We start from the raw sequence: 16,689 nt of genomic DNA, 5'->3' as shown, positions 1-16,689 counted from the left end.
ATTGAAATTTCTGTAAAAGTCTGATTATTTCTATGTGAATATATTCTCATGTGTTCTCAACTATAATCTTCATGTACAAAGTACGATATAATCGATTAACTATCTCCATTGGTAGGCTTACTGTCTGATTTCATTTCTAACAAGAACCCTACCCTGTAGATACTAGCCGAGGCATAAATATAAAGAATTGCACCCACCAAAGGAGGTTGCATATAAGTGGCGCTCACAACTTGGAGCCATACACTAATAGACGTGGCACGACGTTACCACTATACCATCGGGGAGACCCTCTCCCACATAGGAGTTGGACACCTTACCAACTGGACCACCACACAATAATTTATAAAATAAATTATACAATAAATTATATAAATTTATATCAACAATGTTGTGAGCATGTAGCACAAGTAGGTGTCAGTGCAGCCAAGATATGACAATTCAGCAGCTAGCTCAGTTAGTTTGAAGCATGGCACTAGCTATGCTGGTGTAGTTGCAACTTGCACCAGTTCAGAGTTGATTGCAGACCCTGATGTGAGATAATTATTCTCATTTCCATCAATGAGATCCAGATCTGCAGAAGACAAATGGGGAAGCAACAAGATTACTACTTCTTCTCACCTTAAATTGATTCAGCATCAGCTGAGTGGAATTTTGGGATATTCTTGTCTGCCCTGCATTCGGCCAAGTAATGAAGTGTAGACATCCTGCACCCTTTTCTAACTGAACCTGGTCATTAGACTGTGTGGAAACTTTATCAAATCTGTCTATGTCTGAGCAGAAATAACTGAATTCTTTGATCGGCTGAGGGTGCAGACATCAAGTACTTGACTACAGTGGCTTTGGAGCCTTGTGACAGTTTAAGACCATGTGCACATAGGAGATAGCAAATTGGTAAACAGCGATCTCTTGAAGGGATTGAAAATCCCATAGCCAATGCTTCCAATGGTGGATATCTCGCTTACAACAGGATCCTGATCAATGGGTTATAAAAATCAGCCGTGAATGTCTACAAATCTGGAGCTATTGTTCTAATATCCAACAGGGATCTCTCCCATGCTATCAAATGACACTGTGCAAACTGGTCAATAATACAAGGTTCGTTTAATGTTGACCGATACATTTGTGAATAAAAAAGTGGTAAATAGCTGGAGAATGATAGAACTGGCAGAGGATGTAGCTTCGTGAGTATTGTATGTTTGCCCCGATGTACTTGGCGCATGCACAGTAGTGTTAGCAAAAAGTGTGGCAAGTAGTGTGTCTGTAGCTGTGGAGCAACAGTGTGTGATTAATTCCTTGTGAAAGAGAATCTAAAACCAGCTGAAATTTTGAGAAGATTGCAAGCACAGTATGAGTACAGCACCTTGAATACGTAGTGTGAAAAATGGCACTGTTTTGGGCTCCCTGGTGGGTTCCACTCGAAAATGATACCGCTAGAGGCACTGGTGTTGGTCCCGCTGCATGGTATTCGTATGCTTATAATGGAAGTAAATGGAGTTTTCACTGCAACGTCAGATTCTTTTACATGAAGCATTTCTATTAACATGATAGTTGCTATAATATTTGGAACAGTGGTCGGAAGTAGCGTGCTACGTGTAGCGAACTACAAAATTTGTAGCTGTAGCGGCCCTATTTGAAAATTGTAGCTGTAAGCAAAGCTACAAAATTCCTGTAGTTGCAGCGAAAATTTCGCTACAGCTACATTTCTTCTCAGTATTTTGAGCCTTTGAGGTAAATTTTGAATGTAGCAACATCGTCCAAAAAAAATTTTAAAAAATTAATAATAACTCGCTTACTTTTGCAGGAGGTTCATAATGTCAAAGTCTATTACATGGAAACACAGATCATCTAGATTATAAATATATTGATATCGCACATTACAGATATCCACGTAATTTATTTCACTAGTATCTGAATACTAATTCTAATAATCAGAGAACTAACTGATATATATATAAATATATTCCGGTTAACAGCTACGTTTTGTTGAGCACAGAACAGTGCAAAAACGAGCTATCCATTTTCCACTACAATGACAAAGCAATAGTGCTAGCAATCAATGGCTCAGTACGTTAACAGCATTGATCATTGTCAGTATGTAGGATCTCACTAGCAAGAGATTATTAAATACGGAGAAACTAGTACTCACTTTTATCCGCGAAGCTGTTTTTTCTTCTTTTTCGATTAATTTCAGTGGCCACTGCCACCATCCTCGTTGGAACTTGCTGCGCTGTTGCTTGGCGTGCGTCTTTTGTTCGTAGTTCTCTGGCTGCCGTTAGGTGCGCTGTTCGTCTTGGTACGTCGTCTGCTATTTCCGGGCGATAACTGCTGCAGTAGTGGAATCCAAGTATGGTGCGCTTGCCCGCCATCGATGTTTAGTTCGTGCGGGAAGTGCATTATGGCGTGCGTTTCCTTGATTTTGGTGTCTATGAGCGTGTGGGCAGTGTGTCTGACTCGAACCTTTTGAATTTTATGGCTATTGTATTTGATATGTCTAGCAAGACCAGTAGTGGGTTGGGCTTTTTTCGCATCTGCTAGGTGCTGTTGGATTCTTTCATTGACAGATCTGATGGACCTGCCGATGTAATGAGCCTTGCACTCACACTCCGCATCATATACACCTGGGTTGTCAAGGGGGGAGAGGAAGTACCGTTTGTGCTTGTTCAGTTTGTCAGTTATTTTGGAGTTGGGTTTGTGCGCTACTTTGATGCCAAATGGGAGAAGGGCTTTGGCTATGCGGTTGGAAGTGGTGGGATGGTAGGGGAAGGCAAACCATTTATATTGGTCGCTGGGGGTTGGTTGTGGCTGGGTTGCTTGTGGATGGGTTGATTGTGGTAGGTTAGGGTGTCTGACCTGTATTTCCGCCTTACTGCACCAAGTGGAGAGTTGTGATTCAGTGTAGCCATGCTTCAGAGCTATTTCTGTGATGGTGGCTATCTCCTCTCGTAGATCCTCTTCCTTGCCACAGTAGGAGAAGGCTCTTCGATAAAAGTTTAGCCACACATTGGCTTTTTGCTTAGGGGGATGGCTAGAGAGAGCATGTATGTACTGGTTGCCTGCATCCGGCATCATTACTTTCAATTTGAAGATAAATTCTACAACCAATCCGAGGGCCTTGCGATGGGCAACCCGCTATCAGCTCCTTTAGCCAACATCGTCATGCACCTGGCTGAAAAAGAGATACTCCACACTCCAGAACTACAACACATCAGATATGGAAGGTACGCGGACGACACAATAGTTGTATATAAAAAGGCAGAAGAACTCAACCTCCTAGTGAACAAACTAAATAGCATCCACCCCAGGCTCAACTTCACCGTAGAGCATGAAAAACTTGGTAAAATCAACTTCCTGGACATCACCATTAGCCGTGCACTTAACAAATTCACAACCACCGTCTACAGAAAACCGGATGCAGGCAACCAGTACATACATGCTCTCTCTAGCCATCCCCCTAAGCAAAAAGCCAATGTGTGGCTAAACTTTTATCGAAGAGCCTTCTCCTACTGTGGCAAGGAAGAGGATCTACGAGAGGAGATAGCCACCATCACAGAAATAGCTCTGAAGCATGGCTACACTGAATCACAACTCTCCACTTGGTGCAGTAAGGCGGAAATACAGGTCAGACACCCTAACCTACCACAATCAACCCATCCACAAGCAACCCAGCCACAACCAACCCCCAGCGACCAATATAAATGGTTTGCCTTCCCCTACCATCCCACCACTTCCAACCGCATAGCCAAAGCCCTTCTCCCATTTGGCATCAAAGTAGCGCACAAACCCAACTCCAAAATAACTGACAAACTGAACAAGCACAAACGGTACTTCCTCTCCCCCCTTGACAACCCAGGTGTATATGATGCGGAGTGTGAGTGCAAGGCTCATTACATCGGCAGGTCCATCAGATCTGTCAATGAAAGAATCCAACAGCACCTAGCAGATGCGAAAAAAGCCCAACCCACTACTGGTCTTGCTAGACATATCAAATACAATAGCCATAAAATTCAAAAGGTTCGAGTCAGACACACTGCCCACACGCTCATAGACACCAAAATCAAGGAAACGCACGCCATAATGCACTTCCCGCACGAACTAAACATCGATGGCGGGCAAGCGCACCATACTTGGATTCCACTACTGCAGCAGTTATCGCCCGGAAATAGCAGACGACGTACCAAGACGAACAGCGCACCTAACGGCAGCCAGAGAACTACGAACAAAAGACGCACGCCAAGCAACAGCGCAGCAAGTTCCAACGAGGATGGTGGCAGTGGCCACTGAAATTAATCGAAAAAGAAGAAAAAACAGCTTCGCGGATAAAAGTGAGTACTAGTTTCTCCGTATTTATATACTACCGCGTCTCTCTTTTCCCAATCATGAAAAGAGATTATTGTTACAAGAACAATAGCCATGCACTTTCTGGAATTAAATTATTTTCATCATAATATTTTTTAATAAATTTTAAGATTACAACATGCTTAACACATCACTTTTATGAATTTTATGATACTGTACAAAGTACGTACGAGTTATTGACTTTCGTGCAGGAAAGACAATTTTCATTAGTCAATAGACAGTAAAGTTTCCAAATTTATGTATTTCCCTACCTTTATGTCATTTTTCTGTAACTTTTGCTAATCATGACAATGAGGATAAATTATTTATTTCGTATCTCTCTTATCTAAGAGTCGCTTTCTGTCACTTTTGGCTAATTGTGAGAGTTAGGAACAATGATGAATGATGATGAGCAGTATGGGGATTGGAGGAGCAGGATGTTCCCATCCTCCCAACTAGGCGTCTTTCTTAGTTTTTGTTTGGAGTCCATTTTATGCACAGATAAGCTAATTGAGACTGTATCCGAACCTCTATGTGCCTCTGCTGGGTATCAAACCTGGGGCCCTTTGGTTACAAGGTGAGAAAATTTCCACTGTGTCTTCATAGAAGCATTCTCAACAGGAAAACTTACATAAAGCATTTCTCCATCAGTTTCTCATTTATACCATAGAAGCATGACCCAGCTATCCCCAAGGTTCGAGCAAACATCTCCCCTTCCCTTCCAAACTAACATTCCGTTTAAGGACTAAAGAGAACAAATTGACAATATCACATTTTTAACTTATTCACCTTTTGCACATGTGAACAGCAGGAATATTTAAAAATAAAATTATAATTACAATGCATAGGTCACCCTCCAATTCATGCTCCTTTTCCCATTATTTCATTATTTAATTCTGCACAGATGGTAAAATTGCTCCAAACATTGTCTTTCAGTAGGCATAGTAAAATGGACTCTCGAAGAGCAGACGACAAAAGAGCCACAGACCAGCAGTGTATCTACATGGTGGAAAGTGATTTGAGTGCCCTACTGGCCTCAGGCGCAATTTTGGATGTCTCGTTTCTTACCTTAAATTGGACGGACGTAAACCGAGAATGGACAGGGGTCATGTTTCTATGATGTAGTTTTTAAAATTGTTGCATATAAACTTTTACTGGAAATGTGAGTTATACTTCCTTCATATCAGTCTATTAAAGAAAATGAAATATTTATTCTCAAGAAAAATAAATAATCATACAAAATTTTATTTGTGTGTAGTTGTAATCATTATGAGAATTATGATAATAAATGATAGATTATATTTTCAAGTAAGTGCAACTATCATACTAGGGGTTTGTTTTGCATATCCATATGGTTGTTTTAAGTTTCTTATGCAGAAGTAGCGAAAAAGTAGCAAGTAGCGAGCTACTTCTGGTAAATGTAGCTGTAGCGAAGCTACAATTTGGAAGTGTAGCTGTAGCGAAGCTACTTATAAAATGTAGCATTCTGATCACTGCGAATATATTAACGAACATTCTAGACAGTCGACCATGTCCTGTTATCATTACTTTCATTAATAATAAGGGAGAAAATATTCGCATGGAATGCTCTTGAAAACTAAATTATTGTGTATGAATTAGGTTCATTATAATTATTATCATCATCATCATTTCTTTTAAAGATATACACACAGAAGCATTTGTATTTTTGATATAAACTGTCTCTATTCTTCCGCTTAAAACTAATCACGGCAATGATGCTAATGATGATTGCATGAAATGACAAGCAGAAACCTACAAAACTTCCTCAGTGCCATTGACATGAGTGTAAGGAAACTTTCAGACCAATGGGGGGGGGGGGGGCAAGCAACACAGGATGTTCACACTGATGTGACTAGTGACACACACACTTCCAGACTGTAAAATAGCATTCATTGCGCATGAGGGCCCAAACAGCAAATGACACATTCAGCACATGTTCATATGTCATATTCACATGCTACTTGTTACTTCGGTCGGAAAGCTCCTTAAAGGATTGGGTAGTCACACCGAAGCAACGGGCCACAGGGTGAGTTCCCAACTAAGTGACAAGCGACATGAAGCCTTCAGTCTATTAGCAAGCGTTTGCTGCTAATTGTGCGAACAACAGATCTAGGCAACCCGATAAACCACATGCTACAACAACAGATCTAAGCGATACGTTAAACCACACGTTACAACAACATATCTATCCGACACGATAAGCCACACATGGCGCTTTGTCGCTTGCGTGTTGCTCAAACTGGGCCATTTCCTCAATAGCTTGCAATGTGTTGCCGTGGCTTGTTGTTCATGCATCCTCGATGCAATGAGTGTCTTGCTTTAGGGAGACTGCGCACCAAAGCAACAAGCGGCACCCGACACTTATCGCTTGAGGATTTCACCAACCGAACGCTGGCCTTTGCAACCCGTCATGCAGCTACGATGTGAAATGTTGCTCTTGATTGGCTCATTTCCAAACGACATGTGTTGTGTGTCGCTTTGGTATGAAAGTTGCCTTGCACAGAAGAACCCATGTCGCTTTGCTGTGAAATCCCCGTATCGTATTTTGCATGTCGTTTTGGTCTAAAATCTCCTTGAAGAAATGGTGCATTCAGAGCTTGTGTTCCTATGGTTCGAAAGGCTAAATTGATTACCGACTGCTTGCTTCCAAACGACACTTGTGATTTGTTGCCTCGGTATGAAATATCTTTCGGGATACTATTTATATTCTAATAACATAGAAAAATAAAACTCTAGTACACAATCCAACACCTGACGTCCGGAATCACATTGCGATGTTTCTTCTTATGCCTGCTATTTACTTATTAATTTTATTTTACTTTTTTTTCCAAATTAATACCATTTCGTGACTGCAAATCACTCCACAAATATAACTTGTTTCCATCAATTCACGTACCGCATTTCAAGACAAACAGATCTGCATAATATATTCCAAAAACTAACTAAGCTGCATTACTTTCATAAGAAAATTAGCAGCGATACTGATCGTACTGCCATCTATGTTGTCATTCCTCTCACGAACCAGTTTCTTGGGTCGTTTTCCACACTACGTGTTCAAGGCATTGTAGTATGGGGAACAAACGATGTCACAGGCAAGAGTGTACAAATGATATCAACAGTTTGGCAAAGAACACTAGTTGCTGACGAATGAACTGCATTGACACATTTGTCCGACTGGGACATGCAAGGTGTTCTTTATGTGGATTTTTTTTAAAAAAAGGATCATGATTAATACCCAGTATTCCTGCACATTGATGAAGGGTGATGTACGTAATGGCATTCACAAGAAACGACCAAATGTCATTCTTCACCATGACAATGCACAGTCTCACATGGTCAATTTGACAGCACAACTCTCCGAAAGGGTTTTGCTCCAAGTTCTTACACTCTGGACTTAGCCCTCAGTGATTGTCAGATTTGTTTGAGCCACTTAAAGAGCAAATGAGAGGGAAGAAATCGAAGACAGATGAAGCACTGCAGTATCTACGACAGCAGTCAACTTCCTTCTCCCCCAAAGAACTCAGGGAACTGACATAATGATGGCAGCGGTGCCTGGATGCTCAAGGGGGTTCCTTTGAAAAACTCACATAGTTTGGTGCTTGTAGGACCTTCCAAGTTGTTCCTACAAATAAAAGTATCTGTCAACCTTGAACGACCCTTGTCCTTGTAAGATACAAATGATAAATTACATGGTCCATGCTTTTAACAAACCAATTGTTTTTGTGTGCATTTTCCAGAGCTGAGGTACCAAGCAAGTCTAAAAGCTACCTGTATGTATGGGCCATTACAGTTACACATTTTATGGCTTTGAATGTGCATATCCTTTTGCCAACCAGCTGTCAATTCAATATCTCTTATGTACCCTAAGAATAAATGTCATGAATTATAGCAGGAATCCAATGTGCCTCAGGCAACACACTACTGAGGAAAATAAACGGATGGCTACCATCTTCCCCAATATTTTTCTTTTCAAATGTAGTGACATCATGTTTAGTAAAAATAAATGTATCCAGTGTGGTAAATTCACCTAAATGCAGCTTCCTTTGAGTCAATAAACTGCCAATAAAGCAGTGTTAGCATCTTTACTATCTACTGCAGTGCCAATGCTCTAAAACTGCTAAGAAGTGCAAGTCTTTCAGCACCGATAAACTCTTCCTCTCTCTAGTCATTTAATGCAAACATTATGTCAGTAATACACATCTCACAGCAATGTTCTTAAGCTCTCTTTTATTTGCTGTATTCCAAATAAATACATAACTGATAGAATGGAATTATACTAATCTGAAATTGAATAAATCACTTTGAATAACCATGGAGTTAACTCTATTGTTTATAACTATTCTGAAAAATAGAATGGAAAGAAGGATAGGAAACATACTTACAGCAGTAATTTTTGTAACTAAAAATGGACTTGCCACAAGAGAAATTATACGATTGGTGCACATTGTGGATATCACAGTGGAGTCATCACCTAAAAGCAAAAACTGTCCATTATTTTAAATTCAGATTATAACATATTTTAGTAAAATAAAACTGCTACTCTTTAGAAATGCCTAGAGGACCATTAATTATGTCTCTATATAACAATATGCCAATTCAAATGCTTAAAATCAAAGAAACAGTGAGTGAGGATTTGAGTGTGTGTCTCCATCACATTATAAAATTAACTTTGCATCCACATCATGCACAGATAGGTTAATCCAGACTGAAGTTTAAAATGGGATCTGAAATTCTGAGTTGTACATCTACTGAAAATTGAGACAAGGTGTTCACTATTGTATTATCTTTTTGTCTTTCGGTTTCAGTTTATCTTATTTTTAACCTTCGAGCGGGCGCGCCTGCGCAAAATTTACGCCAAAAGTAATTTTCTTTAATTTTCTTGTGTTTCCTTTCAATTCGTTGACCTATGCTTTTTATGTATTCCTCAAAGTGGTATTTTGTGTTGCATATTAGCAGTCATTGTTACTAATCCATATGTTATACTCTGTCAATTGTTGTTTATTTCAGATCAGAACACCATGTCGTAAAGTTTGCGCTGCGCACTTGCTCCTGTTCAGTAATTTTTTTGTCAGGTCATTGTTGAAAATGAGTCGACAAAACGTAGACGTGAGCGAAATTCAGCGTATCCTTCAAGTTTCTTCTGATGAAGAGGGATAACATGAATTGGACAGTGATAGTGACTTAAGTGAGGAATATATAGAAGTCAATCAATATGACAGTGAATCGGAACAAGAACTTCCTGATACTGAATATGAGTGTTTTTCAGTGGACAGTTTTTTTGTTGGTAAGGACAAATGAACTAAATGGAGGCATAGAGCATATGGACTGGGTTCAAAGACTAAAGCCATGAATATTGTGAAAATACTGCCAGGTTTGAAACAATGTGCTAAAGATATTGAAAGTGAGGTAGATGCTTTTTTGAAATTGATAAACATTGATATGGTAGATAAAATTGTAAAATACACAAATATGTATATTGATAATCACAGGCTTGTGACTAAATATGTGTGTGACAGAGACTGCAAAAATACTACTCGATGTGAGTATACAACCATTGATGAAATGCTGCATCCGTTCCAAGGCCGCTGTTCGTGGATTCAATACATCCCCCAGCAGTCCTGCCAAGTACGGGATAAAAATGTATGCTTTATGTGATGCAAAAACATTCTATACTTCAAACATTGAAGTGTATTGTGGAAAGCAACCAAGTGGCCCTTATTCTGTTTCAAATTCAGCGATTGATGTGGTGAATCGGATGGTTGAGCCAATTGAAAATTCCAAACGTAATGTTACTACGGACAATTACTACACAAGTATTCCACTCGCAGACTACTTACTGGAAAAGAAAATAACATTGCTTAGAACTATCAAGAAAAACAAGAAAGAAATCCCACCTCAATTTTTGCCCAGTAAGGAGCGAGTTGTTGGTTCATCCATTTATGGTTACTTTCACACGTCACTCGTAAAAACAAAGCAGTTATAGTATCATCCACTCTACATGACACCGCAGTAATGTGCAACAATAAACCAGAAATGATACATGATTATAATACTACAAAAAGTGGTGTGGATGTTGTTGACAAATTGTGTGCTTCATATTCAGTTTCAAGAATTACAAAGCGTTGGCCTTGTGTCATCTTTTACACTCTAATGAACATTGCAGGAATAAATGCTCAGGTACTCTATTCTTTCGCAAAAAATGATGTCATACTCCAACGAAGAGTGTTTCTAAAGAATGTAGGTGTCTCTCTCATGAGAGAACATTTGGAGCAACGAGCTACAATTACATCGCTTCCATGTGACATTTCAGCATTTTTGAGAGTCAACTATAGGTGGCCGCAGTAGCTCAGTCGGTAACGTGTCTGACTACCATGCTAAAGGTCCCGGGTTTGATCCCCGGCCGTTTAAAATCCGGGAACTTTTCTAACGTTGGAAGCGGCCCCGGCGCCCACCCAGCATCGAATAACATGGGTACCTGGGGGAAACCCTGGGGGGTAAAGGCGATCAGGGGCGTGATGCTGATCACATCACCCCCACTCACGACCGGATCAAGAAAGTGTGGGGCGTTACCCTCACACCCCCTATACACCTTCATGGCATGGTGCTATGCACAGGGGCACTTTACCTTTTTTTTTTACCTTAACTATAGGAAGCAACACGTAAACGACGAAAGTTATGCAGAAAAACCACCACTGAAAAGAAGATGATGTCGCCTTTGCGCTGCAGAAAAAAGAAGATCTTCCGCATCCATGACATGTAATTCATGTGAGTCATATACTTGCAAAAAGCATTCAACAACCAAAGTTATCTGTTCTCAGTGCAGTGTCAACGATTCTGCATCAGACTAAAATACAGCACAAACAAGTATAACATTTCATGTAGTGAAATTTAAACAGGTAAACTGTAAATACTTTTAACAACAAGTGAGGTTTCTTGAACTTGGAATGTAAAGTGTTTGTATATATACTTGTAACATTTAGGTTTTCAGCAGGAATATTTGTCGTAAAAAGTACGACACGCGCCTGCTGATGAAAAGTGTGGTGCGCTATAAATATGTAATAAGTTACGTACTGTATTTTTAATTTTTTTCAGCATTCTAACTTGTATTTCAATATGTTTCATTTATATTAACCTCAGATATGATATAAATAAATGTAGACCCAAAAAAAATTTACGTTTATATTATAAAAATCCTTGCTCATAATGAATGATACTAAATTACGTAAAAAATGCGTCACGCGCCCGCTGGTGACACGATTATGAACGTGCCCGCTAGATGGTTAAGATCCATTTCTTTGCACACTGACAGCAGAAAAAACAGGGCACCAAAACTTTATCAGGGAACAGCGATGTTACGCTTTCCAACTTTTACACTTTTTTCTTGTTTGCCCCTCTGTTTTAGTATGCCTTGTTGGTAAAACTTTCAAGGTGTGGACAACTGTGCCATGACAAACTGGTGTTATGTTATTTTCCTCATGTACCAATCGTTTGGCAGAGCTCAGCTGGTTCACTCCACTTGCTCATGTTCTGAACTTGAAGGAAAGGGGGAAAAAAACTATTTTATATAAATGGATGAAATTTCTATGCAGTTATTTGCAATTCAACATGTTATGGATTTGAAAAGGCATTACTGCATTGTGTGATACAAATATGATAGATTTAGAAATGTTTACGTGTTAAGCATGTCCAAATTTCACTTTTAGATACATGCACACAAAAATATGATGAAAGAATGACATTGCATTTAAAAATAACCCTATTCAAGGTATCCATTGATTAGTAGAATATTGTCCAAAAAAACTCTCACATAATGAGAGAAGTCTTGTCTTCAAGTGACAATTTATTGTTCACAATTAACACAATGAAAAATTCATGTAATACATAAAGAGGCATATACTTACCAGATGCAACTATTATTGCATTACCCCACTGACAGTCTGAATAAGATCTGTTTCCTAGAGTATCAATTTGAAATTTGAATGCAAATGTGCTATTTGCTTGGGAACTTTTCGTAAATTCCCATTCACAAGAAACAGTTTTGTTAAAGTTGTCTGTTGGAAACTCTAAAACTCCTGATGTATCAGTTATGGGTCCTCCACATACTAAAATGAAGATCAAATTAATATCGGAATGGCTGTAGGTAAAGTTATCACTAAACACATTAACATGAAATCAATACTGGACACCCAGAACAAACACGTGAACTAATACAATTTGAAATTAAATCTTCAATACAGAAATTCTTGTAGCTTGTCTAAAACAAGGGCTGATACCAGTGGTATCAATATCGGTAAGTATCGGTTCAAATTTAACCAGTAATGCAGCTGATACTTTTCCCAAATCTGGACATTAAGCAGGGTTCACAAAAGTCAATACAATGCTGCCTCTGTGTCATATTATACTAGAAACTATGCCAAAAGTTTTATTAATTTTGCACCAGTTTTGCATGGCAAAAATAGGTTTCATAATTAAACATGTATTTAGTTTTCTGATTATCTAGTATGTTATTCCATGAACATTTTAAAAGAAAGTTCTGGTACAATGATATGGTATATTTTCAATAAAAACTTAAAATTGTTACAATGTTCAATTACTGGTATGGATATATGTGGTAATCAGTGTTGGTTCAGTGGTATTATCTCAGCCTTACATAAAACAAATACAAAACTTTGAAATTTATTAGGGATGGGACCGATTAATCGGTACTCTATATCGGTATCGGCAGATATAGGCATATCGGTGTATCGGTAAAATTACCGATTATTTTACCAATCTGATATATCGATAAATATCTTATAATTTAGTGCAAAATTATGTCATTTTATTGTAATTTTTATGGATAATCTCCATGCCCTACTTTCTAAAAAAGTAAACGTCTAAATATTAAACTTCTTTTGCATTGCAATCAGCTTGAAACCCACATTTATTACGGAGATCAATGAAAATTTCAGGGTCTTCAAGGACCATTTCTAATTTTATATCGGATCGGTAGAATATCGGTTATCGGTATCAGTAAATTTTATATCAGTACTGTATCGGTATCGGTCAAAATTTCATATTGGCCCATCCCTAAAATTTATTCATCTGTCATTCAAACAAAAACAATGACTACTAAAATTATTGAAGGAAAAAATAACAGGTTGCAAAGATAAAAAAAACACACTGTATTCGAATCTAAGGTGCAACTGTGGTTTTGAGAAAAAAATTACTTCCAATTTACGGTGCACAAATATACTCAATACCGATACATTATTAGATTGATTGATTTGCTTTATTTTATTTCACTTTCTGTGCCACTTTTGGCTAATTTGCAAAGATGGGGATGAGTGATGATGTGATGAAATTGATTAATGGTCACTCACAAAAATCTATGACCTTGGACTCCTGGCATCATAGCATAACTTTATTATAGTAATGCCGTTGAATTAAATTTACATTATTGTTAAACTTATCGTTCACAATACTACCAGTATCATTAGCATTTACATTTGCCATTTGTATAATAACAGCACATTACACTATTACACTAGTGCCGTGGTATAAAAGATGGAAAATGCATTTTAGACTCGACAATGTTATTACATAAAGTTACTATAATGAAATTTTCCAACATTGAAATTTATCAATAAATTGTCCCTTAATTTTAAATTTTCCACATTTTAAGTTTCTTCATCTTTGTCCCCTGTTATTACAATTTGAACCTATGACAGACTTGTTATTTAATACAAATATGATGGGCCAACCACAGGAGCTCCAGCCACTACCCCACACTGCCCTCATGGTTAGTGCTTGAGATTTGTAGTAATAAAAAAAATGACTGTTGTAGGTTCAATTTCAACTACTAGCAAAAAGAATATTGTTCAACTGAAGCTGAGAGAAGACATGCTCTCTTGACACAATAGGTACAATACATATAATACCCTAGGCAATAAATACAGCATGTTAATGAAACACCATTGTCACTAACATTCAGAGAAATATTAGATGTAATTATTGACTAATGAGGCATGGTACTAGAAGTTTTCTTTGTTCTTACATGTCATAGAACACCAAAACAATGAAAAACACGCAGCCCATAATATATACGAGATATAAAAAAAATAAGATTTTGGTATTCCAATGGCCTCACACTAGTAGTGTGTTTTATATTTATGCTAGTCTTCTATGATAAGAAAAACTCAATTATTTTTAGCTGTGTTCTTATTAGCTCAAAACTGACTTTATTGAGCCCTAGTATGTTAATTCATAATTGGGAAAAGAGATGCGGTAGTATATAAATACGGAGAAACTAGTAATCACTTTATCCACGAAACTGTTTCTTCTTCTTGGTCTATTAATTTCAGTGGCCACTGCCACCATCCTCATTGGAACTTGCTGTATTGCTGCTTGGCATGCGTCTTTTGTTTGTAGTTCTCCGGCTGCTGCGAAGTGCGCTGTTGTTACCTGTACATTTGCTATTTCCTGGTGTTAACTGTTGTAGTAGGGGAATCCAAGTGTGGTGTGCCTGTCTGCTATCGATGTTTAGCTTGTGTGGAAAGTGCATTATGGTATGTGTTTCCTTGATTTTGGTGTCTACGAGTGTGTGGGCAGTGTGTTTGACTTGTACCTTTTGAATTTTATGGCTATGGTATTTGATGTGTTTCGCAAGACTAGTAGTGAGTTGAACATTTTTTGCATCTTATTCACCTGGGTTATCAAGGGGGAGAGGAAGTACCGTTTGAGTTTGTTTAGTTTATCAGCTATTTTGGCATTGGGTTTGTGCACTACTTTGATGCCATATGGGAGAAGGGCTTTGGATATGCGGTTGAATGTGGTGGGATGTTAGGGGAAGGCAAACCATTGGAGGTTGATTGTGTCTGGGTTGCTTGTGGATGGGTTCATTGTGACTGGTTAGGGTGCCTGACCTGTATTTCCACTTTACTGCACCAAGTGGAAAGTTATGCTTCTGTGCAGCCATGTTTCAGGGCTATTTCAGTGATGGTGGTTATCTCTTCTCGTAGATCCTCTTCTCTGCAACAGTAGGAGAAGGCTCTTCGATAACGTTAAAAATTCAGCCACACGTTAGCTTTTTGTTTGGGTGGATGGTTAGAGAGAGCGTGTATGTACTTGTTGCCTCCATTTGGTTTTCTATAGACAGTGGTTATGAATTTGTTAAGTGCATGGCTGAATGTGATGTCCAGGAAGTTGATCTTACCATGTTCCTCTTGTTCTAGGGTGAAGTTGAGCCTGGAATGGATGCTATTTAGCTTGTTCACTAGAAGGTTGAGTTCTTCTGCCTTTTTGTATATGACCTAGCTCTGCATTCAGTTGAAAGGTGGCTGACAATAAACAGAATCCCTGCTCTAGAGGTACAAGAAACAACCAGGCTGTTGGAAGTTTGTTTTAAACACTACTACTTTCAGTTTGAGGACTAATTCTACAAACAGTCTGAGGGCCTTGCGATGGGCAATCCCTTATCAGCTCCTTTAGCCAACATTGTCATGCACCTGACTGAAAAAGAGATACTTCACACTCCAGAACTGCAATACATTCGATATGGAAGGTACGCAGATGACGCAATATCATACACAAAATGGCAGAAGAACTCAACTTTCTAATATAATTAAGCCTTGTTTCCATATATTAAAAAACACTAAGTTGCTGACCAAGGCAGTTTATTAAGATATAAAAACACTTAACATGTAACATTTCATCACTGTATCACGGTCTTCCACAGACGAAGAACTAAACTAAAATGATGAAATATACTACGCACAGAAAGATTACATACACATAGCAGGGTCATTAGCCACATAAAAACAAATCAAGTTGACAGTCCTTATCTAGGAAGATTTATCTAAAGGAATTTAACATATCATGTCTTGGCAGTGGACTAATGGGTCTACCACACTGACAGGTGATTGTCAGGTCAAGATTAGCAAGAGACTGGAACCACCTGTTTACCACTCACCCATCCCTCCTGCCTTTTTGGATATGGGTGAATACCTCCTCCTCTCGTTGTCTTCTTTTCTCTTCTCTTTCTTCCTTGTTCATTCTTCTTCTTTTTTCCCTCATTCCTTTTCTTCATCCTTTCAACTTTCTAAACACACTCTTCCATTCCTTGTTTATCTTGAGTCCTCCATTCCAATTCATGATGTCTTCTCCTTTCTTTTCTATTTCTTTGGCCTCCTTCAATTTTCTCACTAGTTCTCCCTTCTCTTTTCCTATTCGCCTAGCCGAATCCCAGTCTACTTCATGTTCCATTTCTCTAGTGTGTTTTAATATGACTTTCCTGTCTCTCTTCAATCTCACATCATCCATTTGTTGCTTTAACCTGTCTTTAAGTCTCTTCTC

At 38.5% G+C, this 16,689-nt stretch overlaps 1 protein-coding gene across 1 annotated transcript in view; it reads right to left on the bottom strand.

Moving 5' to 3' along the window:
* Positions 1-16,689, bottom strand: part of LOC145978140 (cubilin-like) — a 416,836-nt gene that overhangs the window by 127,826 nt on the left and 272,321 nt on the right. Inside the window, exons 49-50 of the mRNA XM_083110579.1 lie at positions 12,258-12,458; positions 8,739-8,827 (exon numbers count right to left, since the gene is read on the bottom strand). Of these exons, the coding sequence (XP_082966705.1) occupies positions 8,739-8,827; positions 12,258-12,458 (290 nt within the window). The remainder of the gene's footprint in view (positions 1-8,738; positions 8,828-12,257; positions 12,459-16,689) is intronic.

The sequence above is a fragment of the Lepisma saccharinum genome, chromosome 24 (genome assembly GCF_977018435.1).
Source record: "Lepisma saccharinum chromosome 24, izLepSacc3.1, whole genome shotgun sequence".
Taxonomy (NCBI): domain Eukaryota; kingdom Metazoa; phylum Arthropoda; class Insecta; order Zygentoma; family Lepismatidae; genus Lepisma; species Lepisma saccharinum.
Note: the sequence above shows the minus strand (reverse complement) of the source record. Positions and strands in the feature narration are given on the sequence as shown.